Source organism: Schistocerca piceifrons, chromosome 9 (assembly GCF_021461385.2).
Source record: "Schistocerca piceifrons isolate TAMUIC-IGC-003096 chromosome 9, iqSchPice1.1, whole genome shotgun sequence".
NCBI classification, from domain to species: Eukaryota; Metazoa; Arthropoda; class Insecta; order Orthoptera; family Acrididae; genus Schistocerca; species Schistocerca piceifrons.
The window spans coordinates 210,891,386-210,919,012 of record NC_060146.1 but is presented as its reverse complement, the minus strand read 5'-3'; the positions used below and the strand labels follow the sequence as shown (position 1 = coordinate 210,919,012).

Sequence of the window (27,627 nt, the reverse complement as noted above, 5' to 3'; positions counted from 1 at the left end):
ATATTTTATTCCTGATTTTTGTTATACAAAAATATACTATTTTCCCAGAATAACATTTCAATTCAAAATTTTCAGTTTCCAGAAAATTCTCAGAGGGGTTTTCTAAATCCTGGAATACCAGAGCACAAACAAACTTCTGTCACATGAAATAAAACTTTTCATTTCTACTAATTTAAGAATTCATAACCAACTGTTAATTGAAATAACTTCACTGCCCAATAGGCATACATGTCCTCCACTTTTCACATATTTTATGATATTATTTAAACTGTTATAACTATGTATTTCATGATTTTGTAGAAACAGTATTAGGCACATCTTTAAACAGGTACTGTACACTAGGCCACAGTCAGCTGGTGCCCAGCATTCATCTTGTGAAGTTCCATGTCAGTCAGTCATGGTTGTCTTAACAGAGTAATACTTATACAATCAGTCACTGGAGAACTTAAGTAATGTAAAATTTACTGTCAGCGCTATGTACAGTTGATAGCATGGTTACTAGAAAACACTGCAGGGGTCACGGGGTGTGCACGGAGTAGCTGGCTGTGATGTTTACGGCACAGTTGACCCTCCCACTGTACAGTAGCCTGCCTGTCAAAGATGGAACCTGTTATGTCACAAATTTGAAATTTTCCCGGCGGATCAACTGTTCAAAAAGATTTCGGGTTTGCAGCCAGTCATCGTCATTGAAATGTTTACATGAGTGTGAGTTCATACATTTGATGAACAATTAAATGCAGAGTATGCTACAGTTATCAGTGGATTGAAAGAGTCTGAGAATGTGTTTCGAATTGGTTTCAGTGAAAAGTAATGGTTTGCTGTGCAATTAGGAGTTGTACCACTCACAGCAGACAATGAAAAAAAGTTAGCAATGAAGTTTTCTGTACTTCCTCATAACAATTAGTCTAAACAAAAATGGATAAATTCTTATAAAAGTGCATGTAAGTTTTCTGATACTAATGTTCATATGTGCTTAATACATTTTGGTGATTTGGTTTATGAAAGGGATTTGAAATGTGAACTGTTGAATCTTTCTCTGAAATCTATGTTGAACCCTAAATCTTTCTCTGAAATCTATGTTGAACCCTATGCTGCTCCAACTCTGTATCTTCCATTCTGCACCGTTGACTTAGGGAATAGTAATAAGCCTAATAATGAAAGAAAAATCCAGGCACACAACCAAAATTACTGTAAATAAGTAAGAGATATTTTACAGGTGGAATATGCAGATGTGTTGGACCTAACGAGTATAACACTTAGAGATCTACAAAGTGCATTCTCACCTCTAAAACTGGAGTGCAGAGGAGATATGAGTGCAGAGGAGATGTAATTGAAAATTAATGGAGGAAAGAGCAATCTTTGGACCTGTACATGAAAATCGGAGTTGGAGAAGGCAAAGGAATGATGAGCTTCACGACTGCTATAAGGAGGTCAAGTTCATAAAGTTGCGTACGTTGAGAAGGGCTGGACATGTAATACAACTCGATGAGACAGACCCTGCAAGGAAAGCCTGCTGCAGTGGACCTGGAGGCAAGAGGATGACCAGGGTTGAGATGGAGTTGAAGAAGATGCGCCCCAAGTTAGTTGCCGTACCTGGAGGTCTACAATGAATTCCAGAGAGGATGGCGGTAAATTATTGAGGAGGCCACGTCCCATCCTGGGGTGTAGTGCCAATGGGGGGGGGGGGGGGGGAGGAGGAGGAGGAGGAGGAGGAGAAGACATACAACTGACAGTGTGGTAATCCTACATAGTCAAGGTGTGTGTGGCCTTTTGCATCAATTTCCTAGGCAGATAACTTAGAGATAAGTGAAATCCAAGACTCAAAATCACCTTAACATTCTACGGATAAAGTTCTGTGTCACAAGTAATGTACTCGTTGTGGCACAGAATTAGGGAATACACAAAAATGAAGGGAGAATACTAGTGAGATTGAAGATTTGCTGGAACAGACTAAGGATACTGGAAATTTCACACTAAAACATATCTATGGAAGTATCAATATCCGTACATTTATGTTTCTACAGCCTCCATCAAATACAAGAATAGAGTACTTTTGGCCACAGAAAAATTAATCAGTAAGCCAATGTTGAAGCCAATTTAGACACCAAGGCACACATTAACAAGAAAAGAAAACTGATGCAAAATAAACTCTGTCAGAATCTTCGATAAGAATGCAACCTCCTGCCTCCCACATACAAACACCCACTTTCTTAATGTAGTAATATAACTTCTGATCAAACAATCCATTATACAATTGAAGAGTGTTGTTCTATATCCTTGACTGTGATACCAGCTAACCAGGGTGCAAATTGGGACACAAACTGCATTCAAAAAACTACCTGGGCTACAATGTTTCACAATATGCGAGCCACCTATCACTTGAAAACTTAACTGGTTTCATATGAGCAACAATGTATGGATGTCTTTGACAGTTCTACCCACTGTTGCCTGTTTATAAAATTACTCTGACAGAAGCAATAGCAAACATACAAGCTACTGTTATGACTAACAACGCCATTATTTGCCTGTGAGGGCAGAAAATTCATGTGAGAGTGCATTAGTTTTTGATGTTTTTTTGTAATTCGGCTACAAATATGTCACATTTGTTGAGTAAGAAATTTTGGAAACTCTAAAGAAAGAACTGAATAATTCTGGATTGGAGGGAGAAATATAAAAGTAGGAATAGTCTGAATAATTTGTTGAAGGGCTCTTGCAGCACACAGCAACACTGGCTCAACAAAAGGAATTGTTCCTAGGGGCAATATCAGCAATTGGCTCACACGATGACATTTCCCTGACATTCCAGCAACTGAAACGAAGCAGCATCCAACATCAGTTTGCAAGATTTGTTTGGAGAAGATGAAACAGTCTATTGTCAAAGCAAGCAAGACAAGCTGGCACTGCTACAATTGCAACATACTTCTCTGCATGCCAGTGTTTCAGGCTTTTTCACAGAAAAGCCATATTACACACGAAATTACTTAAGAACTTATCTTGCACAGTTTTCCTCAGAAGCTCACACACTTTCTGTTATTTCTTTAGTCTTTTTTAGTGTATATTGTCCTTTAAAATATCTCAAAGACGTGCCAGTAACATCTTAAATAATGGCATAAATTGCTAGTTTTCTGGGCTAGATATTTTTCTAAGGGGCTGGACCTCAAAGTGTTACGAAAATTGTTATACTATACTTGGCTACTGGTTTATTATCAATGTTATCAACAATGACAGTAGCCCTCAACAATTTCCCGATACTATCTTGTCTACAACATTTTTATATAGCAAAGAAGAAAGTCAATTAACAAATTCAAGACATAAATGTGGGCCACTACTACATTTGCGTGGTGGAATGCGTAGAACTGCTGACAGACATACAGAAATGTGAAAGTGATGCAGTACCTAGCTTTCAGAACTAAAAGTACAGGTTGCTCTCTAACAGTTCCTAACCCTCTCTAAGCTAGGAGTGTTTCAGCAATACTAGCCACATCAACTGGCCAGCAATACTGCCACAGATCTGTTATGTTACTCATCGACCTGAGGATACTGCACCTGTTTCTGGTGAAATTCCCATCTATTTCAGATGTCAGACTAATCCAGACGAGCTCTTTAGCCACTGAAGTACCATAGATGAGTGGTACATGCACCACTATCATTCCAAGACAAAGGAGTGCAGCAAGTGGTGGAAATATTAGATATGTGCATAAGTTTGTAGCATTTTTGTTTTGCATTTTGGTATGCCAGTTGGTGTGGGTTTAATTATTTATAGATTGTCATTTGTAGTTCCCCACTGCTGTTTGAGTTTACATATTGTCATTCTGTCATTTGGAGGTAGTGAGTGGAGCTGTAGACACTAGTAAATGGAGTGCCAGTTGGAGAAGTTGGAACATTTCTGACATACTCTTCTGTCTTAATTCGATAGAAGGGTGACAGCTGTGAAGCAGGGTGGAAATGGCCCTGAGAACTATGGGACTTAACATCTATGGTCATCAGTCCCCTAGAACTTAGAACTACTTAAACCTAACTAACCTAAGGACAGCACACAACACCCAGTCATCACGAGGCAGAGAAAATCCCTGACCCCGCCGGGAATCGAACCCGGGAACCCGGGCGTGGGAGGCCAGAACACTACCGCACGACCACGAGCTGTGGACAAAGGGGTGGAAATACCTGTGCCATGTGCGGCAATAATGCTACTTAACAGAGCACGGCAAGAAAATGGATTTTTCATTTTAGGGAGGGTTGTTTTTACATTAGTGACACACTACTTTCAGAAAGGCCTTCGGGGTTTGATGAAGATCGTTTTACTGCATTAATCCTCAATGGTCCACATCAGTGTACTCGAGAATTTGCAAACATAATGAAGTGTGATCATTCTACCATCATCTGCATGCAATGGGGATGGTTCAAAATCGGGTGTATGGGTATCACATGCTCTAAGCCAAAATTACAAAACTCAGTGGTTGGCTATATATGCAAAACCTGACCATTCCTACCCTGTATCGCTGCTTGTGATAAGAATTTGTGTCCTTATGCTAATGTAAGGAGAAGAAAGGAATGGTTGAGTCCAAACAAAGCAGCAACTTCCCATGCAAAGGCCTGCACGCATCCACTGAAGATAATGTTATGTCCCTGGTGGAACAGTGACAGTGTAGTGTACTATGAATTGCTTCCGGCCAGTGAGGCTACTTCAAGGTAATGTCTGCCTGCATGCTGCTAGACTGTGGGGGGGGGGGGGGGGGGGGGCAGCAGCAGCAGCAGCAGCAGCAGCAACAACACAGTACAGGAGTGACAAGGTTTTCACCTTTTCCACTCTCTAATGAACAACCTTCATGGAACTTTCTTTCCAGATGAAAATGCGCTCTGAACATGATTTGACAAGTTCTTTGCTTAAGAACTACACGATTTCTACAGCCATGGAATTGAAAAGATACTCCAACATTGGTGGAATGTTTAAACAGTGAAGGAGAATATACCACTGATGACTAAAGTCTATGTTATGTATAGCTGTTGTGTTTATTAAACTGGTGGAAAAACACTAAGACCTTCTAAAGACCTTATGCACCAATCCAAGGTGAAGAACTGACCACCATCTATCAAAGTGAAGCAGACTGTTTTTTTGGTCTGTCACGGTGTAGCAAAGTGAAATGTGTGTATGGCAGTTCTGACCAGCTGGTGTGTACAAATGTTTTTATTTGACACCACTTCAGTGGCTTGCGTGTCGATCATGGGGAGGACTCACTCCCCTCCCCCACCAAAACAAACACACACAGTCCAGAGCAAAGAAAATCCTTCACCCAGCCAGGAATTGAATCTCGGCCACTGAGACCAAGAGATGGCAACATTCAGCACAAGAACACAAGCTGCTGACTGCCGCTACGCAGTGCTAACAGTTTACGGTTGTAAGTGACAAACTGTCGCAAATCTTGCCAAATAAATTGGTTTTCAATAGAAGAAATGATCCATTGTTGAGAAAAATGTGCCATGTTAAAGTTTTGTGATCATAGTTTAATTTTTCGAGGTCAGTCTCAAACTTTTGAAGCTACCCCTCACCTATCACAAAAGAAGGACAACACACAAAGAGAAAAACAGCAAAGCAAAATGTTGTGTGGTTGCAATATTCACTGAACTGCATGCAAGAGCCATCTGGGGCCATACGATCCCCCTACTTTGAGTCATAACAAGCAAGGGCATAAGGCAAGCATGAAGAATTCAATTTCTAAAATGATATAAATAAGTTAAAAGAAAGAAAAAGAAAGGGGGGGGGGGGGGAATAGGGAGGGAGACAAAATAGAAGTTCCAAGTTTTTTATATGAAGGCACCCACTCTCCATGCACATTTTTTATAATTTGTGAAACAGTTATACTTACCGTGGCCTCAGCCAGTTCAAGGTCTTGGGGATTGACTTCACTTCAAGGAGCGGTTGTTCTTTCTGTACAATCGTCAAATTGTATTTGGAAACAAAATAATCTTCATAGGATGAGACATCTGGAGAGGGAAATGGTGTCTGAGGTGACATGTCCTCACACACTTTTGTTACAATATACAACTGCAAAATAGAAAAAAAATGTGCATAAATATAACCATTATATGAAAATATCGAAACATAAAAGCTTCTCTGCTTTGATATATAAGTAAAAGACTGCACAAGGGAGTCAATGTGTAGATACTTCCTCATACAAATCATACCCTGTAACTGCTACAATCTAATACTGCAAACTCAATTGGTAACCATATCTCATTTCCGAAACAATGTTTCCCAATGCAGATCAAGTCGACCGTTCTCCATGCTGTCCACACAGTTACTGACTGAGGCAGGAAATATTTACTGTGACAAGGAAAATGAATGTACAACTACAGTTGCCATCTGGTGCCAGATTAGTCATCAAATAAGTTACACTGGTAGTCAAGCACAATGAAGCTAGCTATGGACAAGTTTCTCCCATTCAAGAATTATTGATGAAACAATGGTAGTTCCGCGTTCTTTAAAGATCTATGAGAAGTGACTATACAAAGAAGCATAGTGCAGACATATTAAATGAGGTATTACATGTAAAAATTCCACCTAGGACTGTTTAAGGCAATATTTGTACACTGAGGTGACAAAAGTCATGGGATACCTCCTAATATCATATCAGACCACCTCCTGCCCGGCACAGTGCAGGAACTCGACATGGCAACGACTCAACAAGTCGTTGGAAGTCCCCTGCAGAAATATTGAGCCATGTTACCACTTTAGCCATCCACAATTAAGAATGTTGCCAGTGCAGAATTTTGTGCACAAACTGACCTATCAATTGTGTGCCAAAATGTTTGACTGGATTCATGTCGCACAAGCTGGGTGGCCAAATCATTCACTCAAATTAGCCAGAATGTTCTTCAAACCAATTGCGAACCATTGTGGCCCAGTGACTTGGCACGCTGTTATCCATAAAAATTTCATCACGAAGTCCATAAATGGCTGCAAATGGTCTCTAAGTAGCTGAACATAACCATTTCCCGTCAACGAACAATTTAGTTGAATGAGAGGACCCAGACCATTCCATATAAACACAGCCCACACCATTACGGAGCCACCACCAGCTTGCACAGTGTCTTGTTGACAACTTGTGTCCATGGCTTCATAGGGTCTGCACCACACTCTAACCCTACTACCAGCTCTTATCAACTGAAGCTGGGTCTGATCCGACCAGGCCACGGTTTTCCAGTCATCTAGGGTTCAACCAATACGGTCATCCCAGAGAGGAGCTGCAGGCGATGTCATGCTGTTAGCAAAGGCACTCGCATCGGTCGTCTGCTGCCGTAGTCCATTATCACCAAATTTCACCACACTGTCCTGACGGATACGTTCGTTGTACATCCCACATTGATTACTTCGGTTATTTCATGCAGTGTTAGCTCTGACAACTCTACACAAATGACACAGTTCTCGGTCACTAAGTGAAGGCCGTCAGCCACTGCGTTGTCTGTGATGAGCGGTAACGCCTGAAATTTGGTACTCTCGGCACACTCTTGACACTGTGGATCACTGAATATTTAATTCCCTAACAGTTTCTGAAATGGAATGTCCCACGGATCTATCTCCAACCACCATTTCGCATTCAAAGTATGTTAATTCCTATCCTGGGACCACAATCACTTCGGAAACTGTTTCACGTGAATCACTTAAGCATAAATGAAAATGCCATCGATGCAATGCCCTTTTATACCTCGCATATGCGATACTACCGTCATCTGTATATGTACGTATCACTATACCATGACTTTTGTCACCTCAGTGTACAGCTCATATACATTTTCAATAATTTTTACAAATTTTCTATACAAAATCTTTTAATTGTCCAGATTGCAAACAATGTACAACACTAAATTTGGTAACTAATTTTGGTTGTTCACACAACCATCCTCCGATCTGAAAGAACAGGTAGAAACAGAAAATTGCTTCAGGTAAAATTGATTAAATAGTTTTCGAGGACATTCATATCCCAATGTAAAGTAACATGCAAAAAGTAACTGCATACCAATCCTCCTTTCTTTCTTTTTTTCCATTATACCCTTCCCTCCCCCTCCAAGAATGTAATTCCAGAAGGCTATTTACATAAATTTTACCTAAAGCAATTTTCTGTTTCTGCTGCTTCTCTCATTTGGAAAATACTAACATTTAACATTAAATAGCATTATAGTAAGTTAGTAGACACTGCAAGCTGTTTACAGTAGGACAGATATTGACTTCGTTGTGGTTTCATCAACTCAACTCGGTTGACAAGGACAATACACCTATACTGAACTATTCGCTATTGTGTGTTCCAAATTTCCGAACGCTGCCAAGGATTTGTGTAAAATTATTGCCAGGGACTTTAGTGGTGCATTCAGTTCTTGTTACTATTTGTTTGCTTCTTTATTAGCATAAAATTTATGTCACAATTCCTTCCAAAAGATATGCGTCATTCTGAAACTACATACATGAATAGCTATCCTCTTTTGCATCACTAGGGGACCGTGCTCCCACACCTATTGATGTCAATGTCCTATAACTTAATTTTTGAAAACTGTAAATGGCAAACTACAACTACAACTTGAAGCTTTTCACCCAAATTTATTTGCCGACTGACCATAGCATCACCCTGTTCCTTCAAATGGTTCTGAGCACTATGGGACTTAATGTCCGAGTTCATCAGTCCCCTAGAACTTATAACTACTTAAACCTAACTAACCTAAGGACAGCACACACATCCATGCCCGAGGCAGGATTCGAATCTGCAACCGCAGCGGCCGGTGTCTATCGTCTGTTAAAGCTGTGTATGTTTAGAGACCTTTAAAAATTCAAAAAGATGAAAACAGTAAAATTCAATACTAGCAAAGTCTTCAGATTAGCATAAATGTCATGCACTTCACAACGATCAATCACTTAGCTGTTAGAGTCCAATCAGTGCAGTAATATGACATTTACAACTACTCATCATTCCAACAATCAACTTCTCACAGAAAGAATGATACCTTTTTTGTTGTATATAAAGCTACACCATCAGTTTGTGTGACGGTTGCACCACCTTCAATGCAGAGCAATATAACAGGGGATTCACAGCTGAATGTTAACTATCAAAAAGCAGCAAATAAGCACTGATCTTCCGAGCTGCTAATCTTACGATGAATGCCGACCGGCTCTTCGGCAGGCCACAAAGAGTGTGAATACCTGGTGAATAAAGCTATCTAGATCACTTAATGTATCTCTTTTATTTATAATGGTGTTTTGGTTACTGCCATATAATGGTGCTTTAGTTACTGCCATCAGCAAGTCAAAACATGTAACTTCTAACACAGTGTTCAGAGCTAGGTATCAAAAGATCTAGGCCCAAGTAATAAGCATAGGTTTTGTTGATAGAGACACTCAACATTGTTTCACAACTTCTAAGTTACGATCTAGTGATGGCAATAGCCAAAATTCAGTTATAAAGAAAGAAATATAATAAGCAATCTAGATGACTTCATGTACAAAATATCCACAATAAATACAGATTCCTTTCAGACATTTATTTACTTTATTAATAAGTGTGAATACTAGTGTACAACAAGACAACTAACTAGAGATAATCTTGTGAAATAGCATGTAACATCATATGTCATTCTGCAGTCTCAATTGAAAGTAAATTTTATGTATCAGATTGTCACGGAAGTATTACCGGTGTTGGTGGCAGCCCACGATACCACGGTGCAACAACAGCATGGTGATAAATACTATAGTCTTCAATAGGGACAGATCGCTGCTCAAGAGATCTGCGAGTGATAGGCTCAATCTTCTTGTAAGTTTCCATCACATTCCAGTCTATATCATATGCTATTTGATCTGAGAAAGCAGAAAAATAAACTTAAGATTACACCTTAATTTTAAGACAGAGTAGCCTTAATGCAAGCTACTGAAGTGCATGATACATAAACATCAGTAATTTATTTTTCAAAGGATCATTTTACAATTATATACGACACATCAGCTTAATACAAGGAAAATTTCAGTCATACATACAGATGTATGAACATACGTGTGTTTAATGAAGAGGGGACAAGACAGGAGGTTGACGTGGTATTGTTGTAGGAACCATCTTGAAATTTGCCTGAAGTGGTTTAAGAAAACCACAGAAAACTAAAATCAGGATGTCTGGACAGAGAATGAACCTCCATTGTCCCAAATCTGGAACAAACTGTGTGTATATCAAAGAACATTGTACAACTGGGACCACCTGAACAAGGTAGAGCTGTTGTTAAGATCTCATATCCGGGAGGATGGCTTTCATCTGTCTGGTCACCCTCACTTAGGTTTTCCTGAATCATTTCAAGCAAATGCCAGGGAGCTAGCTTCATCAAATCTATGGCCAACCACCTGTCCTATCCTCATAAGAGCATACTTATATATTCCATACTTGTGTATTCTGTGTGTACGCACACTATGCGATCAAAAGTATCCGGACACCCCCAAAAACATACGTTTTTTGTATTAGGTGCATTGTGCTGCTACCTACTGCCAGGTACTCTCCATATCAGCGACCTCAGTAGTCATTAGACATGTGACCTCAGTAGTCATTAGACATTGTGAGAGAGCAGAATGGGACGTGTCGCAGAACTCATGAACTTCGAATATGGTCAGGTGTCACTTGTGTCATACGTCTCTACGCGAGATTTCCACACTCCTAAACATCCCCAGGTCCACTGTTTCCAATGTGATAGTGAAGTGGAAATGTGAAGGGACATGAACAGCACAAAAGTGTACATGCCAACCTCGTCTGTTGACTGGCAGAGACCGCCGACAGTTGAAGAGGGTCGTATTGTGTAATAGGCAGACGTCTATCCAGACCATCACACAGGAATTCCAAACTTCATGAGGATCCACAGCATGTACTATGACGGTTAGGCGGAGGGGGGTGAGGAAACTTTGATTTCATGGTCGAGCGGCTGGTCATAAGCCACACTTCATGCTGATAAATGCCAAACGATGCCTCACTTGGTGTAAGGAGCATAAACATTGGACAATTGAACAGTGGAAAAATGTGTGGAGTGACGATTCACAGATACAATGTGGCAATCTGATGGCAGGGTGTGGGTATGGTGAATGCCCAGTGAACATCATCTGCCAGCATGTGTAGTGCCAACAGTAAAATTCGGAGGCGGTGGTCTTATGGTGTGGTTGTGTTTTTCATGGAGGGGGCTTGCACCCCATGTTGTTTTGCATGGTGCTATCACAGCACAGGCCTACATTGACGTTTTAAGCACCTTCTTGCTTCCCACTGTTGAAGAGCAATTCGGGGATGGCGATTGCTTCTTTCAACATGATCGAGCATCTGTTCATAATGCACGGCCTGTGGCGGAGTGGTTACATGACAATAACATCACTGTAATGGACTGGCCTGCACAGAGTCCTGACCTGAAACATATAGAACATTTTTGGCATGTTTTGGAACACTGATTTTGCACCAGGCCTCACCGACCGACAGCGATACCTCTTCTCAGTGCAGCACTCCGTGAAAAGAATGGGCTGCCATTCCCCAAGACACATTCCAGAACCTGACTGAATGTATGCCTGTGAGAGTAGAAGCTGTCATCAAGGCTAGGGGTGGGCCAACACCATACTGAATTCCAGCATTACCAATGGAGGGTGCCACGAACTTTTAAGTCATTTTCAGCCAGATGTTCGGATACTTTTGATCACATAGTGTATGTATATTTTGAGCAATTTATTTGCACATTATTATTATTATTATGACAAACCTTGTATTAGTACTATGAAAGGATAGATTGTTACTTAACACCTAGTGAAGATACTGAGTCACAGATAGGCACAACAAAAAGACTGTCACACAAGTGAGCTTCCAGTCAAAAAGGCCTTCATCCAAATTACACAAAACACACACACACACACACACACACACACACACACACACACACACACAAAACCACTGTCTCTAGCTCCTGAAGTGAGTTTCGGCAGCCAGAGACAATAGTCATGTGTGTGCGGGTTGTGTTTACATGAATAAATGAATTTGTGTATGCTGTCTAATTTGGATGAAGGCCTTTTTGGCTGAAGGTTTACTTGTTCAACAGTCTTTTCGTTGTGCCTATCTGCGACTCAGCGTCTCCAAAATGTGGTGAGTAGCAATCCATCCTTTTCATGATAGACATAACTCCTATATCACTGCGAGATGATTGCTGGATGGATGTATAAATAAATAAATAATAAAATTCAGCTTTGTGTTTTTACAAATGCATCACCTCAGTTGGTTGTACATAATGTACAGTTCTTTTATATTTGCATGTCACTGGAGCAAGTAAACTTATCAAAATGGAAAATAATTACACGCTAGTCCCTTCATTGCACACTACACCATATACTTCCTGCTGACTTTACAATCACCATCATACTGCAATTCCTCAATAACTTCTCCACTGTGCAATGAAAATGCCTCAGCTGGGTCTCATTTGTGCAGAAATTAATGAATAGTAAGCTTGCTTAGTGTTGGTGAGCAGTTATAAGACCTGACAACTGAATGACACCACAGGGCCGCCAGTAGTCTAATGTATGAATGTGTACCATTTGTCATGATTATTTTTGTACATGAATATTGTACGATTATTGTTACTGTTAGTTTTGTTGTTGCTGTGACTGGTGCTGCTCCCCTCAGAGGAAATAGCACATGCTTTGGGCACTGATGCCGAAGACTGAGAGAATTACATGGAAACAAAAGAATTCAGAGTATCAGATGATAATTTCACAAATATCAGCATACACTGTGACGGTGAAGTTTAATTACTTCATCAAAATATCTGTACCTGATGAGATATGGAAACACTATGAACAGGCTTTATCAATGACTAGCTGTGAAATATGGCACTGCCTGGGTTTTTATTTACCGCTGTGTCAAAGGCTTCCTACATGCGGAATTTATTTACACAGCTTAATCATGTACAGGTGGCCATGCGAAATGCTACTGACACTAAGGTCCATGCCCACAACATGCAGCAGCTGGCCTTGTGATTTTGTTTACGATCATGGCATAAAGTAAGATAAACAGGAATTGTACACATTTAAAGCAAAATGGTAAACTGTTATGAATAAGTGGGATTCGGGATATAAAAACTCATTCGCCTGAACCTCTTGCTGTCAAAATTTCCACTTTCACGTTGTTATGTTCGAAAGAACAAACTGTAAGCCCCTGTGAGTGAAGGGTTCAGTGACGTTAGATAATGCATGAAGCTTGAGGTCAGAGTTACAGTGTGCCTTTCTTTCAGAAGGACTTTTCGTGAGCAAATTAAAGCCACTGTTCTCGAGCCGCAGCAAGTCTCACCTCATCATCTTCGTGTTCTGGTGTATTCAGAAAACTGAACAGTTTTATAGACATTTTTATTCATATACAAAACAAAATGAAATGAGTAGGCTCTACAATCATGAAGCAAACTTAATAAATTTATTTTTCCTATCAAAGAATATAAATAAAACTTTTCTATAGAAAGAGTAAAGGAACATAATTAAGTTTTTAACGTGAAGCAAAATCAGTAAATCCACATATCCTGGCCAAATGCTCTGTTAGTTTGTATTTATAAATACTATCCTGCTTAATTCTGTCTGTGACATAAACTTTCAAAAATACATCTGTCACTAAGTTAAAAACAATTAACAGTGCCATCTGCTGGTTCTTTGGTGTACTACACAGTCATGATTAAACACCCAAACTATTAAGTTCAGTAGAAGATTTTAGATGAAACTTCAAATTACTTTTTCCATGATATGACTTTAACAAAATAAAGCCTAAACATTGCCCCAACCTATGCTAAAGTTACCTGTGAAAACCCCATGAAAATTTGGTAGTTTTGGAGATTACTCTGTTTAAACAGACAGACAGAAAATTTTTACAATTCTATTATTATTATTATTATTATTATTATTATTATTATTAATATGATAGAAAGTACTACGTACATACATGTAAAAACAATAGTGGAAATTCCTGGATGGAACAGTATGTAAAATAAGGGAAAGGCAACCACTCACCTGCAGTGGACGGACATGTGGAGCATAGAAACAAGCAAAAGAAAACAATATTCACACTAGCTTTCAAGCCCTTGCTCTGTTTGTAGTAAGAGTTCACACACACACACACACACACACACACACACACACACACACACACACACACACACACATATCCAAACTCACACTCCCATGGCCAGGGAGAAATAGTCTTGCTGTGGAAATGACAGTATGTACACACATTTAATATATTCAAAGCAGTCTCGAGTAGAAACAGGAAAGGATATGCCCAGCACAAATCACATATCGGTCATATGCAACTATGACTGAAATGGGCGCTTGACCACCGACACTGGATGTTGGCACAGTGGCAGAGCACTGCATTGTCTGATTAATCTCGATATGATCTTCATGATGTCAATGGGAGGGCATGGATGTGTTGTCTTCCAGGGGAACTGCTCCTTGACTACTGTACTGCAGGAAGCAGAGACAAGCTGGTGGTGGCTCCGTTATGCTATGGGGAACAGTCATGTGGACCTCCACGGGTCCAGTGGATTTTGTGCAAGGCATTACGACAGCAAGAGTATCGTACACTGGTCGCAGACCGTGTACACACCTTCGCGACTATCACGTTTCCCGATGGCAGTGGCAGATTTCAACAAGATAATGTGCCGTGTCATAAGGCCAATAGAGTGATGGACTGGTTTGAGGAACACAATGCTGAGTTCCAACTGATGTGATGGCCACCCAATTCACCAGATCTGAACCCTATAGAATACAACCTTGATGTGACAATGTGGCATCAGAGCTCGTGGCTCCCCTCCCCACGATTTATGGGAATTAAGTGACTTGTGTGTGCGACCTACCGAGGCCTCATTCCTTCCAAGATACAATGCGCTGCCACTGTCATCCGTGTTAAAGGTGGACATATCGGCTATTACGAAGGTGGTCATAATGTTCTACCTGATCAGAGTATGTGTATGACCACACTCACAGAAAATGTTTCAGTTACAAATATAAACATGATATTCAACCTTTATGGAGACTTCAGTACTTGTAAACAAGGACAACAGAAAGAGTAATGTGGACACAGATGTTATTGTTGGACATAAATGAAATGTAGCCATTTTTCTTTCTCCTGTGTTGTGTGATGCTTTTTGTGTAACATGTTCACCTGTGATAAGAATACCTGTTACCCAAAGGACACTAACTGCATCAAAATGGATAAACAAATCAAAAGCTCTTCATCCTGTGAGGTGACTGCCAGAAATTCTTCAGCTCTTTCACTTTCTTACCTGGCTTCTTTCTGTTATCCTTGTGACTTTTTCAATCATGCAAGGAGCCACAAACATGTTGTACCACAACCTGATTTCAAAATGGATGGAGCCTGATTTTTATATTTAAAACTAGTCTGTGAAACTGGTATTTGCGAACTCAAACCCCAGAGGGTTTGCAACTAATCTGCGCCCTCTATGTTTGCCTTGACTAAAACAGCTCCCTCGCATTCCTTCAACAGCCACTTGTGGCTGGTATTATCCCCGATTCCATGTAATGGAGCTTAATCAAATCGCAAGCAAATTCTGAGTTAATATTATTGTTCTCGCTTTTGCTCAGTTTGTAGAAATCAGTTTACTTTACAGCCATGAACTGCTCTATAGAGCCACTCATCTCAGTCTTCAGACTCGCTCATAAGCTCATCACAACAGTGTCACATTCTCTTGGACACAAGATGCAATGCGACAAGAGGCGGCGAAAGACATATGGCGCAGCAAGTCTGACTTCCTGCTGTGCTCATCAGGCTTTCTGACAACGGAGTGTTGTTTACCACAGTGCTATGGTGATTTAGGAACCAGGTTTTAAATTGTAAGACATATCCAGGGGCAGATGTGGACTCTGACCACAATCTATTGGTTATGAACTGTAGATTAAAACTGAAGAAACTGCAAAAAGGTGCGAATTTAAGGAGATGGGACCTGGATAAACTGAAAGAACCAGAGGTTGTACAGAATTTCAGCGAAAGCATAAGGGAACAATTGACAGGAATGGGGGAAAGAAATACAGTATAAGAAGAATGGGTAGCTCTGAGGGATAAAGTAGTGAAGGCAGCAGAGGATCAAGTAGGTAAAAAGACGAGGGCTAGTAGAACTCCTTGGGTAACAGAAGAAATATTGAACTTAATTGACGAAAGGAAAAAATATAAAAATGCAGTAAATGAAGCAGGCAAAAAGGAATACAAACGTCTCAAAAATGAGATCGACAGGAAGTGCAAAACGGCTAAGCAGGGATGGCTAGAGGACAAATGTAAGGATGTAGAGGCATATCTCACTAGGGGTAAGATAGATACAGCCTACAGGAAAATTAAAGCGACCTAGAGAGAAAAGAGAACCACTTGTATGAATATCAAAAGCTCAGATGGAAACCCAGTTCTAAGCAAAGAAGGGAAAGCAGAACGGTGGAAGGAGTATATAGAGGGTCTATACAAGGGTGATATACTTAACGACAATATTATGGAAACGGAAGAGGATGTAGATGAAGATGAAATGGGAGATACGATACTGCGTGAAGAGTTTGGCAGAGCACTGAAAGACCTGAGTCGAAACAAGGCCCCGGGAGTAGACAACATTCCATTAGAGCTACTGATGGCCTTGGGAGAGCCAGTCCTGACAAAACTCTACCATCTGGTGAGCAAGATGTATGAGACAGGCGAAATACCCTCAGACTTCAAGAAGAATATAATAATTCCAATCCCAAAGAAAGAAGGTGTTGACAGATGTGAAAATTACCAAACTATCAGTTTAATAAGGCACAGCTGCAAAATACTAACACAAATTCTTTACAGACAAATGGAAAAACCAGTAGAAGCCGACCTTGGGGAAGATCAGTTTGGATTCCGTAGAAATATTGGAACACGTGAGGCAATACTGACCTTACGTCTTATCTTAGAACAAAGATTAAGGAAAGGCAAACCTACGTTTCTATCATTTGTAGACTTAGAGAAAGCTTTTGACAATATCAACTGGAATACTCTTTCAAATTCTAAAGGTGTCAGGGGTAAAATACAGGGAGCGAAAGGCTATTTACAATTTGTACAGAAACCAGATGGCAGTTATAAGAGCCGAGGGGCATGAAAGGGAAGCAGTGGTTGGGAAGGGAGTGAGACAGGGTTGTAGCCTCTCCCCGATATTATTCAATCTGTATACTGAGCAAGCAGTAAAGGAAACAAAAGAAAAATTCAGAGTAGGTATTAAAATCCATGGAGAAGAAATAAAAACTTTGAGGTTCACCGATGACATTGTAATTCTGTCAGAGACAGCAAAGGACTTGGAAGAGCAGTTGAACGGAATGGACAGTGTCTTGAAAGGAGGATATAAAATGAACATCAACAAAAGCAAAACGAGAATAATGGAATGTAGTCAAATTAAGTCGGGTGATACTAAGGGAATTAGATTAGGATATGAGACACTTGAAGTAGTAAAGGAGTTTTGCTATTTGGGGTGCAAAATAACTGATGATGGTCGAAGTAGAGAGGATATAAAATGTAGACTGGCTATGGCAAGGAAAGCGTTTCTGAAGAAGAGAAATTTGTTAACGTCGTGTATAGATTTAAGTGTCAGGAAGTCATTTCTGAAAGTATTTGTATGGAGTGTAGCCATGTATGGAAGTGAAAGATGGACGATAAATAGTTTTTACAAGAAGAGAATAGAAGCTTTCGAAATGTGGTGCTACAGAAGAATGCTGAAGATTAGATGGGTAGATCACATAACTAATGAGGAGGTATTGACGGAACAAGAGGAGTTTGTGGCACAACTTGACAAGAAGAAGGGACCGATTGGTAGGACATGTTCTGAGGCATCAAGGGATCACAAATTTAGCATTGGAGGGCAGCGTGGAGGGTAAAAATCGTAGAGGGAGACCAAGAGATGAATACACTAAGCAGATTCAGAAGGATGTGGGTTGCAGTAAGTACTGGGAGATGAAGAAGTTTACACAGGATAGGGTAGCATGGAGAGCTGCATCAAACCAGTCTCAGGACGGAAGACCACAACAACAACAACATGGTGATGAAGGTGGATTCTACATAATTTAACAGGTGAGATGTGGTCTCTACTAGATAGACCAGGAATAAGCTGGGGTGTTCCAGCTAGGGTAATTTCAAGCTATTAGTTGTTTAATTATCTGGAATTAGTAACATGAGCAAAGTTCCCAAGCCAATGTTATTAGATTTTTCTTAGGCTTTCCTACTGCACTCTTACAACCACTTGCTACAGTTTCCAACAGTCACTTATTAAAATTATAAAAATTGGTACATTTCTTTCACTCATCATCTTGTCCACATTATTCTGTCCCATATAAAGCTAAAAAGCTCAATTATGGATGAAGGTTTGTAAATATCACCAGATCCTGCTTTAAAAGTAAAAGCACAACTTGAAATGTAAAACAAATTTTGATAACAGATTAAAAGAAAGCTTTCCTTCGATTCCAGATTCCACAAAAACTTAGAAAAATATTTCTTATTTACTGAAGGAATTGCCTAGTTTCAGCATTGAGTCATTACGGGAATAGTTCCCAAAATATTTTCACATTTGCCCTCTAGTTTTCAAATACTTGCTTTAATATTTTGAAGTGGTAAGAGAATGAGATAGAGAGCTATACACAACAGAAAAAATGTTTATTAAGCAATAGTAATCTAGGATGGAATAACGACAATATTATTTAAGAATAGATTCCTACTCATCTTACAGTGGAGATGCTGAGTGGCAGATAGGCACAACAAAAGGACTGTAACAAGTTAGCTTTCAGCGAAAAAAGCCTTCATTGAATTCGACAAAACACACACACACACACACACACACACACACACACACACACACACAGACAGACACAAACCACAACCACAGTCTCCGGCTGCCGAGGCCAGACTGGAGCAGCAACACACGATGGGAGAAGCAATCAGGGAGGTGGGAGGTGGGGAATGGAAGGGATGGCAGGATAGAGACGGTAAAGTGCAGCTTGCAGGAGCACACAGGGATGATGTGGAGACAGGGCACGACAGCTAGGTGCAGCTGGGATGTTAGACAGAGAGTGGAAGGGGTGGGGGCTATGGAAAAAAAGTGGAAAGACTGTGGGTGCATTGGTGGAATAGAGGGCTGCATAGTGCTAGAATGGGAACAGGAAAGGGGATAGGTGGGTGAAGGACAATGACTAATGGAGGTTGAGGCCAGAAGGGTTAGTGATTCAGCATCTCCGTTGAGTGGCGAGTAGCAGTGTACCTTTTCATAATACTGTCAAATGTTTATTAAGAGCACTTTTAATTTTAGATAGTTGCTGGAAGCATGACTGTAAGTCCTGTGTGTCATTCAGTGCCAGGGAGAGGGATGTGAAGCATTACTCATGTGTCACTTCTTGAAGAATGTTACTTGCTTCCGCTGAACAGTCACAATAAGCTTAATGAATAGTATGTGACTAGAGCAGGCACAAATTTTGCTATGCTCTCCAAATAAAAGTGTGGCTGTATTCTGATATTACACATTTGTAAGCAAGAGCGAAAGAAAATGCAAAGATCAAAGTATTATGGGGACAAAATAATTTATTCATTAAACATTTAATTACCGTATGTGTCAAGGTCACGAGTAACAAGGGTGAAGCACCCGGAAGACATATTTGGTTGTCAGCAGGTAAACAAGTGATTGCACAATGTAAATGATTGAGTTGCAGTTCTCTGTGATGGGTAAAATGGTCACATGAGCCCATTAGGGTTGTCGCTGGACCTAGTAACGTGTGAGAAAAATGGTTCAAATGGCTCTGAGCACTATGGGACTCAACTGCTGAGGTCATTAGTCCCCTAGAACTTAGAACTAGTTAAACCTAACTAACCTAAGGACATCACAAACATCCATGCCCGAGGCAGGATTCGAACCTGCGACCGTAGCGGTCTTGCGGTTCCAGACTGCAGCGCCTTTAACCGCACGGCCACTTCGGCCGGCCCCGTGTGAGCAGTGTCAGATGTTGAGCGATCGCAGTGAAGGACACGAAAATGACTCTTACTCTTGCGAGACAGCACTATTGGCACCTGAAAATTTGAAGGGGGCCTCAATTGTGGGTTACCGTTTGGCCAGCTGGTCAAATTGTGGAACACCCAGATTTGTGGACATTTGGGTGTAACAGTGGCCTGAAATGTCACAGGAATGTGAAGGCAGCCACACTCGCCACCGAAGTTCCGATTGACTGTGTACGACCACCTAAAGTGAGGATCACTGTATCGTGCACCGAAGCACACCACAATTCGACATCTGCCGCCTGAGAACAAGTAATGGACTTCCTGTAGCATTCCGTGTCATCCCACACCATCGGTTGGAGGCCAGCAGCAGCAAGACTACGGAATTACTGTCCCGTGCCCAGGCTACCGTTAACACGACACAGTGCGCTGCATTTCGAGAGGTGCCTCGCCTGAGAGGTACGGACAGCCAACAAATGCTGTCGCGCCGTGTTCGGCAATGAATTACGGTTCTGCACCGCCCCCGGATGACCATCGTCAGCTAGTAAGTTGGTGACCGGCGGGAGAGGTCCAATTCTTTCAATGTTCGGAGAGGTGCAGAGGAGTTACTCTCGGCATAACGGAGCAGGGAGTCACCGACGATATGTTTGGGTGACAGTCGGCGGTTATCGAGGCAACTCTGACGGCACAATGGCACGTCACGGGCATCCCGCATCCCCATTGTGTCAGAGATCTCGTGCGAAAGTATTGTGGTGCCACAATGTGACAGGACAATGCACGCGCTGACTGCGTGGCGTTGAGGAGGTATTCTGAGATCTTGTCCCCTATGGAAAAGGTTTGGGACCATCTCAAATGTCAACTACACTCCGGCACCAGGGTACTGAGACCCCTTACAACAGTTGAGGGCCCAATTGTCTCAGGAGAGAAAACAATGGCTTTATGACACCCAACCCAAGAGAATCAGTGCACACATCCAGCACAGAGAGGGTGCAACATTATACTGATAAGTTCGATCACACTGCCAAGTTCCTTGTAAATGTAACTTGATTTTGTAATCACTGAGATAACATCACAAACCCTCTCACAATCAGTGAAGTTTCATTTCGTTGCCTCCTCCACTTCCGGGTGCTTTATTTTTTTTTGTCAAGCAGCGTCCTTATTTTTATGAAAAATATGATCAGACGTCTTGCATCTAAAGATATTTTTACTCTTTCAACAATATTATGAAAAGGACAGTTGCTACTCACCATATACCAGAGATGCTGAGTCACAGATAATCACGTGTACACGTCTATTGTTGATGAAGGCCTTAATGGCTGAAAGGTTTATTTGTGACAGTCTTTTTGTTGTGCCTATCTGTGAATCAGCATCTCCATTATATGGTGAGTAGCAACTTTCTTTTTCATTATACTGTTACATTCCATCCTGGATATTCCATTGTTTCATTTTTAATCTTTTGTTTTGGGTGGTTTTTGCAATTATAGCTTCCCACTTGTGTGCTTTAGAGAAAGTTTACACTAAACGTAATGATACACCAGTGTCCTCAAACAGATCAAACTTACTATGATGTACTATTTAAATTTTTCCTTAACATAGCCATCCAAAATACAGTCATGAAACAGCATCCCCTAGAAAGTTTTAAAGGAGTGTGTGAGAATACAGATGTCTTCCGATGGTGTCTTTGATTACTCATAACATTCTGTAGATACCATAAAAACAGAGAACCTTCACAAATGGGGAACAAGTCAAGGTACACCTTAACAAAAGACAAGAAAATCATAGAAATTTCATGTGTGTGTGTGTGTGTGTTTTAACAACAATACAATAAGCTTTTTAGGCATATCTGTATAGTAGAAGGCAACACAAATCTTACCATTCCTGTAGGTCACTGGGACCACAAAGTAAGAATTGCCTTCATTTCTGTCATCAAAGGCCATGAAATCTTTCAACAGGTCCAAAACATAACCAAACAGCAACTTTCGGAAACCCAAACAGAGGTTGACCTTTTCCTCTGAGAGAACATATTCCTTGTAGTTACTACTAATGGTGACGTCCATTTGTCCTTCATTTGTAAATATAGGAAAATCACAAAGCTGTGGAAATACAAAAGTGTGTTAGACTTTACACTTGTAAATAGCTTAATTACACACATGAATCTAAAAACATAAAATTATGTAAGAAAATAACTACTGTTAGTGGTGGTACATGCTCCTAAGTGTTTCTTTCTCATATTAGGTCATGTTATCTGCATTTCCAAACTATTATTACCATGCAAAAAACATTAAAGTCTTTCAGGTAACAGACATACGTGCCAAAGCATAGCTCAGGCATTGCTGAGGTTCAATTTCTCTTTTTCAACCTCTGTAAGCCCACAGATGTTCCTTTGGCAGTCAGGGCAAGAACGGATGTCCCTAGTAATATGCTCATTTGCAATGGTTGAAGGACCAGCTCAAATGCAAGTCAGATTCCGTGGAAACACAAGAGCTGACCCAGACTGAATGGTTGCAACTGATAACCAAAGCAGTTACCATGTGTGTCTTCACTATAATGGAATAATTTTCTTACAGTCGCTCAACAGCGCATTTAGTTATTTATTTATCATTATTTAGTGTTTGTATGCATATTCCTCTGTTCTTGGAGTTCCTTTTCACAACAAAGAGTGAAAGTGTTCAGTATCTTTTAGAAATACATTTCTCCGCTTTAAGCTCAAACATTGACAATATTAGAAAAGGATACATTGCTACTCACTGTTTAGAGGAGATGTTGAGTTGGAGACAGGCACAACAGAAAGACTACTAAATATGTAAGCTTTTGACTGGATGGCCTTCTTCTGAAAGAGATAAAACACACACACACACACACACACACACACACACACACACACACACACACGACTACAGTCTCTGGCTGCCAAGGCCACACTGCAAGCAGCAGCGCATGATGGGTAAACCAATCTGGGTAGTGCAGGTAAAGAGGATGCTGGGAGGGGGAGAAATAGCAGGGTAGGAGCAGAAGACAAAGTACTGCTTGTGGTAGCACACCGAGACAAGGTGGAGAGAGGATAGGGCAGCTGGGTGCAGTCAGACGGAGGGCAGAGGGGGAGAGTGGGGCAGAAAAGGAGACAGGTAAAAAGACTGTGTATGGACTTGTTGAATATAAGGTTGTGTAGGGCTGGAGTGGGAACAGGTAACGGGATAGTCAGTCACTGTCCTTCACCCACCTATCCCTTTTTCCTATCATGCAGAGTTGTTCACAGTCCAGCCTCAACAGCCAGAGACTGTAGTCACATGGGTGTGGGCTGCTTTTTCATGAAAGGGAGTGTGTGTGTGTGTGTGTGTGTGTGTGTGTGTGTGTGTGTTTTATCTCTTTCAGAAGAATGCCTTCTGGCTGAAAGCTTATGCATTTAGTAGCATTTCTTTGGTGCCTGTCTGCAACTCGACATCGCCGCTATATGGTGAGTAGCAATCCATCTTTTTCTAATATTATTGTTATTCCAGCCTGGATTTTTTTATAGTTCGATTCAGCTTTAAGCTTGGAAGAGAAGAGGGAAATGAAGAAGCTTAGTAGGCTCATGCCTCAACTCACATTGAAACAAGTACAAACAAGCTGAGGTAAAACATTTTGCAGGTGTTTTAATGTAAATATGTATACAGAAATAGTTGGATTTGCATCTGCATTTCTACAAATAAACAATTTTGTCTTCTGTGTTTGCTGTTTGTTAGCTGGCATGTCATATCCGAGTCATCTAACAGAGAAAGTTAAGAAGTGTGGGGAATCTATTGCACGTAAGAATGATTGCTGCTTGCATCCCATGTGCTAGTTGCATTCTGGCCCGGGATTCTGGAGGTGGCAGTAATGTGTGCATGAGATGTGCTCGCCTGTGTGTGTGAATGGCATGTGTTTCTATTTTACTGATGAAAGCTGTGGCTGAAAGCTCTGTGTACGTGCCTTTTAACTGTACCTGTCTGCAATTTAGAGTGTCGTCTCTATGGTAAGTAGCAATTTCTCTTTTCCTACATTATTGACATAAGAATGATTATTTAGATTTAACAGTCCTTGGGAAATCAGAAATTAGGCAACAGATTGGCTCAGCTTTTAGACAAAATGTACAAAGCTATAATGATAACTTAAGGAAAAATCGCTTTGTTCTCTCCAAAGTAACCGACTGTATTACGTTCTGCAGTGAACGTAAACTTGCCTTACGTGGACAAAAGAATCTCACAATTCTGGAATATTCAGAGGGCTAATGAATTTCACTTCAGCTTTAGACACAGTTGTAAAACAGCACATGTACAATGCTACAGTCTTTAAGAGTACATCCCAGGGTATCAAAATGATTTACTGGAGTGTACGTTACATTTATGCCATGAGGAAATTAATGCAGGAGTGGAGTCAGATTTTCCGTCTGTGATAACATGTGAAACTTCTGATGTATCTTCTAAATTTCTGTTGGTTGTGGTATTTCAATTTCTCTTAGTTGTGGTATTCCATTATCTATTATGTACTGGATAAAATGTTGAAAGATTTTGGACATTTTTATATTCATCTGATACTGATACATCCTCCTTAGCAGTTTGAATTTAAAATGCCCTCACTGATGGTGTCTACAAATAGAAAGAAAAAGTAACATCTCAAAGTTATGACGATACTTGGGTCGTGTGCAGTTAACGTGCAGCGGTCCAAACGACTGTTGGAGAAGTGTGTTATTTTGTGTATTATGTGCATTGTTATGCAATGAACTGAACTTAATTCTTGTCCAAACTACAAATCAAAATAAGTAAAATTGTTTTCCATTACTACTGCAGAGGTGTCAATATTATTCTTTCATTCACCTCAAAAAGTGGCTGTTCTAGACTCAATTGTGAAACAAAGAGTCCCTTATGGATCAGTTACAAGATGGAGCTTTAAGTCAGGAACAGTCCTTATAGATTACATAAATAAAGAGGCCATTCTACAATGTCTTCAACACACGGAAGCTACCAACAAAACAGACGGCAACTGAAAATCGAGCATATGGTCTACGGTTGAAACTGCAACAGCCAAAATTTTCCTTCTGGTTAGACATATTTTATAAAATAATGCCCCACATGGATATCTTGTACAGCCAATTACAAAAGTGCACCACTGGTCCTGTCTCAATAAAGAAAGCAATAGCATAATCTGAAAACGAAATTCTGAAAATTAGAGACGATGTTGATAATATCATAATCGAGGAAGAACCAAATATAACAAGAAGAAGGTGTGAGAACATGTGTACAGCAAAGAATATTGCAGCAGAGGAAGTATGTGAGACTGTAATTCAGTAGAGCAAAAACAATTTTGAATTCTCCAGCACTTACAGGCCTCTATCGTACATGTCCAGCACTTCTTTCTTTCACTGAAACAAATCTTTCTACTGTTGTGCAACCCTGTCCATTTTTAAATACAGTTAAGTTAAAAGCAGAACTAAAAGCCATTTCTTCTCAAAACACTTTTCAAAAAATGGAAAGTGCAACAGCCCTTCTGAAGTTTTTCACTGAAGGTAACCTGCAAAAACCGTTTGTGATGTTATGAAATTACTGGACTTAGTTGCTACCATTGCAGTGACAATGTGTGACGCAGAGAGATGTTTCTCCTTTTTGTTGTGAATCAAAATGTTCCTTACAAGGGAAACTCCACATCACACCATACTCAGAGTTAGTGGTAAGTTGGCCCATTGGATAGCCCGTCAAAAACTGAACACAGATACAGCATGAAAATGGGAAGGAGGTGTACTGAACAGTGGAGGGGGAAAAAAAACACACACACAAACAATGAATGGTTCAAATTTAATCTGTGCAATATCAAGTAAATTCAATGATTATTGTGTCGTAGTTGTGTGGTCATGGTGATAGAGTGCGAAAGGAGAGACATGGGATCAATTCGCACTTGATCCAATATTCCCCCCCCCCCCCCCCCCCACCCCTCCTCCACACACACACACGCGCGCGCACACACACACACACACACACACACACACACACACAAAATTACGAATTTTCCATCTGATCATTGACGTGTCTGCTCGCTTTATTCAAATTTGTATACGGTTTAGGCGTAATGTTAGTTTGTAATACCAATGTGTAATGAAGGGACCTCCATACGTATGTACCTCCTATTTGTTCTACACAGATACCACACGTTATGCCTCTTGCGTTCCGTTTTGGAAGTTTTGACCCTTGAATTCCTTCGTTGTAACACAGTTCACACCCATTTATTTGTTGTTTTCATTTCTGTGAGAGGTCTATGTGGCATCTCGCCTGCTATCACTATTAATCACAGTTACTTGTGACGGTAATCTATTCTTACTTCTGTAATGAACAGTGAGAACAGGCGATGTGCCGCATGGACCTCTCACAGAAGCGAAAACAACAAATAAATGGGTGTGAACTACGTTACAACAAAGGAATTCAAGAACCAAAACTTCCAAAGCGGAATCCAAGAGGCATAGCATGTGGTACCCGTTTAGAAAAAATCGCAGGTACGTATGTCTGGAGGTCCCTTCGTTATACATTGCTGTTGCAAACTGACATTACGCCACAACATATACACAAATTTGAATACAGCGAACAGACACGCGACTGACTAGACAGGAAATTCGTAATTTTGTGTGTGTGTGTGTGTGTGTGTGTGTGTGTGTGTGTGTGTGTGTGTGTGAGGGGTGGGGTGGGGTGGGGTGGGGTAGGGTGAGGTGAGGGGGGTGGGGTGGAGGGGGGGATGGATCGTAAGTGATTTGAATCCGGATCTCCTCTTTCGCAGTCTAACACCATGACCACATAAGCACGACACGACAGTTGTTAACGTTATTTGATACTGCACAGATTAGATATGGACCATATACTGTTTCTGTTTTCCTTCTTTTTTCCAAGTTCAGTACACCTTCTTCCAGTTTTCATGCTTGATCTTTGTTCAGTTTTTGACAGGCTATCCACTGGGGCATCTTACCACTAAATCTGAGGGGTGTTTGATGGGGAGTTTCCCTTGTTAGAGGTACTATTGATGAAGAAAGGTTGTCTGCTCTTGCCATGCTATCTAAGGAAAACGAAATGAGCCACTGGCTTCTGGATTTCAACGAGAGAGTCAACGACAGATTCACCATGAAAAAGGAAACGAAGAGGGACTTTTTCTCTATAAATATACCTCCACAGGAAGTTCAACCCCATGAATATTGTCAGGTTCATTTAAAGGCAATTTTAGAGCAACAGCAATATTTTAATAATTTAATAAACAACCTTCCATTTTAGGTCCCAGCTACCACTGACAACTATATAAAGACTTTTTCACCTTATAGAGGATGGTCTCCTACAAAGAAGATGCAATGAATTCTGAAAATGATAGTTGCCATGGATGGGCTTTTGAAACTCAAAAATAACATATGAAACCCTATATATTTCCAACTGCTGTTAAGTACACAACATCTCATGTATTTTAAAAGGGCTGCCAGTAGCAGAGAGTGTAATTTATATGTCTTGTACATTCAAATTTGCTGGCTCAATTCCAGTAAGTATCTACTGTTTTAAAAACTTTTATCTGAATTCTTTATTTATTAACAAATACTAAATCAAAAGTTTAATACAAATAGCATTTATTTTAACTGTTTGTTGTT

The 27,627-nt window shown here is 40.5% G+C and overlaps 1 protein-coding gene across 2 annotated transcripts in view; it reads right to left on the bottom strand.

Moving 5' to 3' along the window:
* The window catches only part of LOC124717145 (endoribonuclease Dicer-like), a 309,406-nt gene that overhangs the window by 67,792 nt on the left and 213,987 nt on the right, over positions 1 to 27,627 (bottom strand). For both annotated transcript variants that reach the window (XM_047243898.1, XM_047243897.1), the window contains 3 exons: positions 21,877 to 22,096; positions 9,675 to 9,838; positions 5,865 to 6,043 (listed from right to left, as the gene is read on the bottom strand). In XM_047243898.1, coding sequence (XP_047099854.1) covers positions 5,865 to 6,043; positions 9,675 to 9,838; positions 21,877 to 22,096 — 563 coding nt within the window. The remainder of the gene's footprint in view (positions 1 to 5,864; positions 6,044 to 9,674; positions 9,839 to 21,876; positions 22,097 to 27,627) is intronic.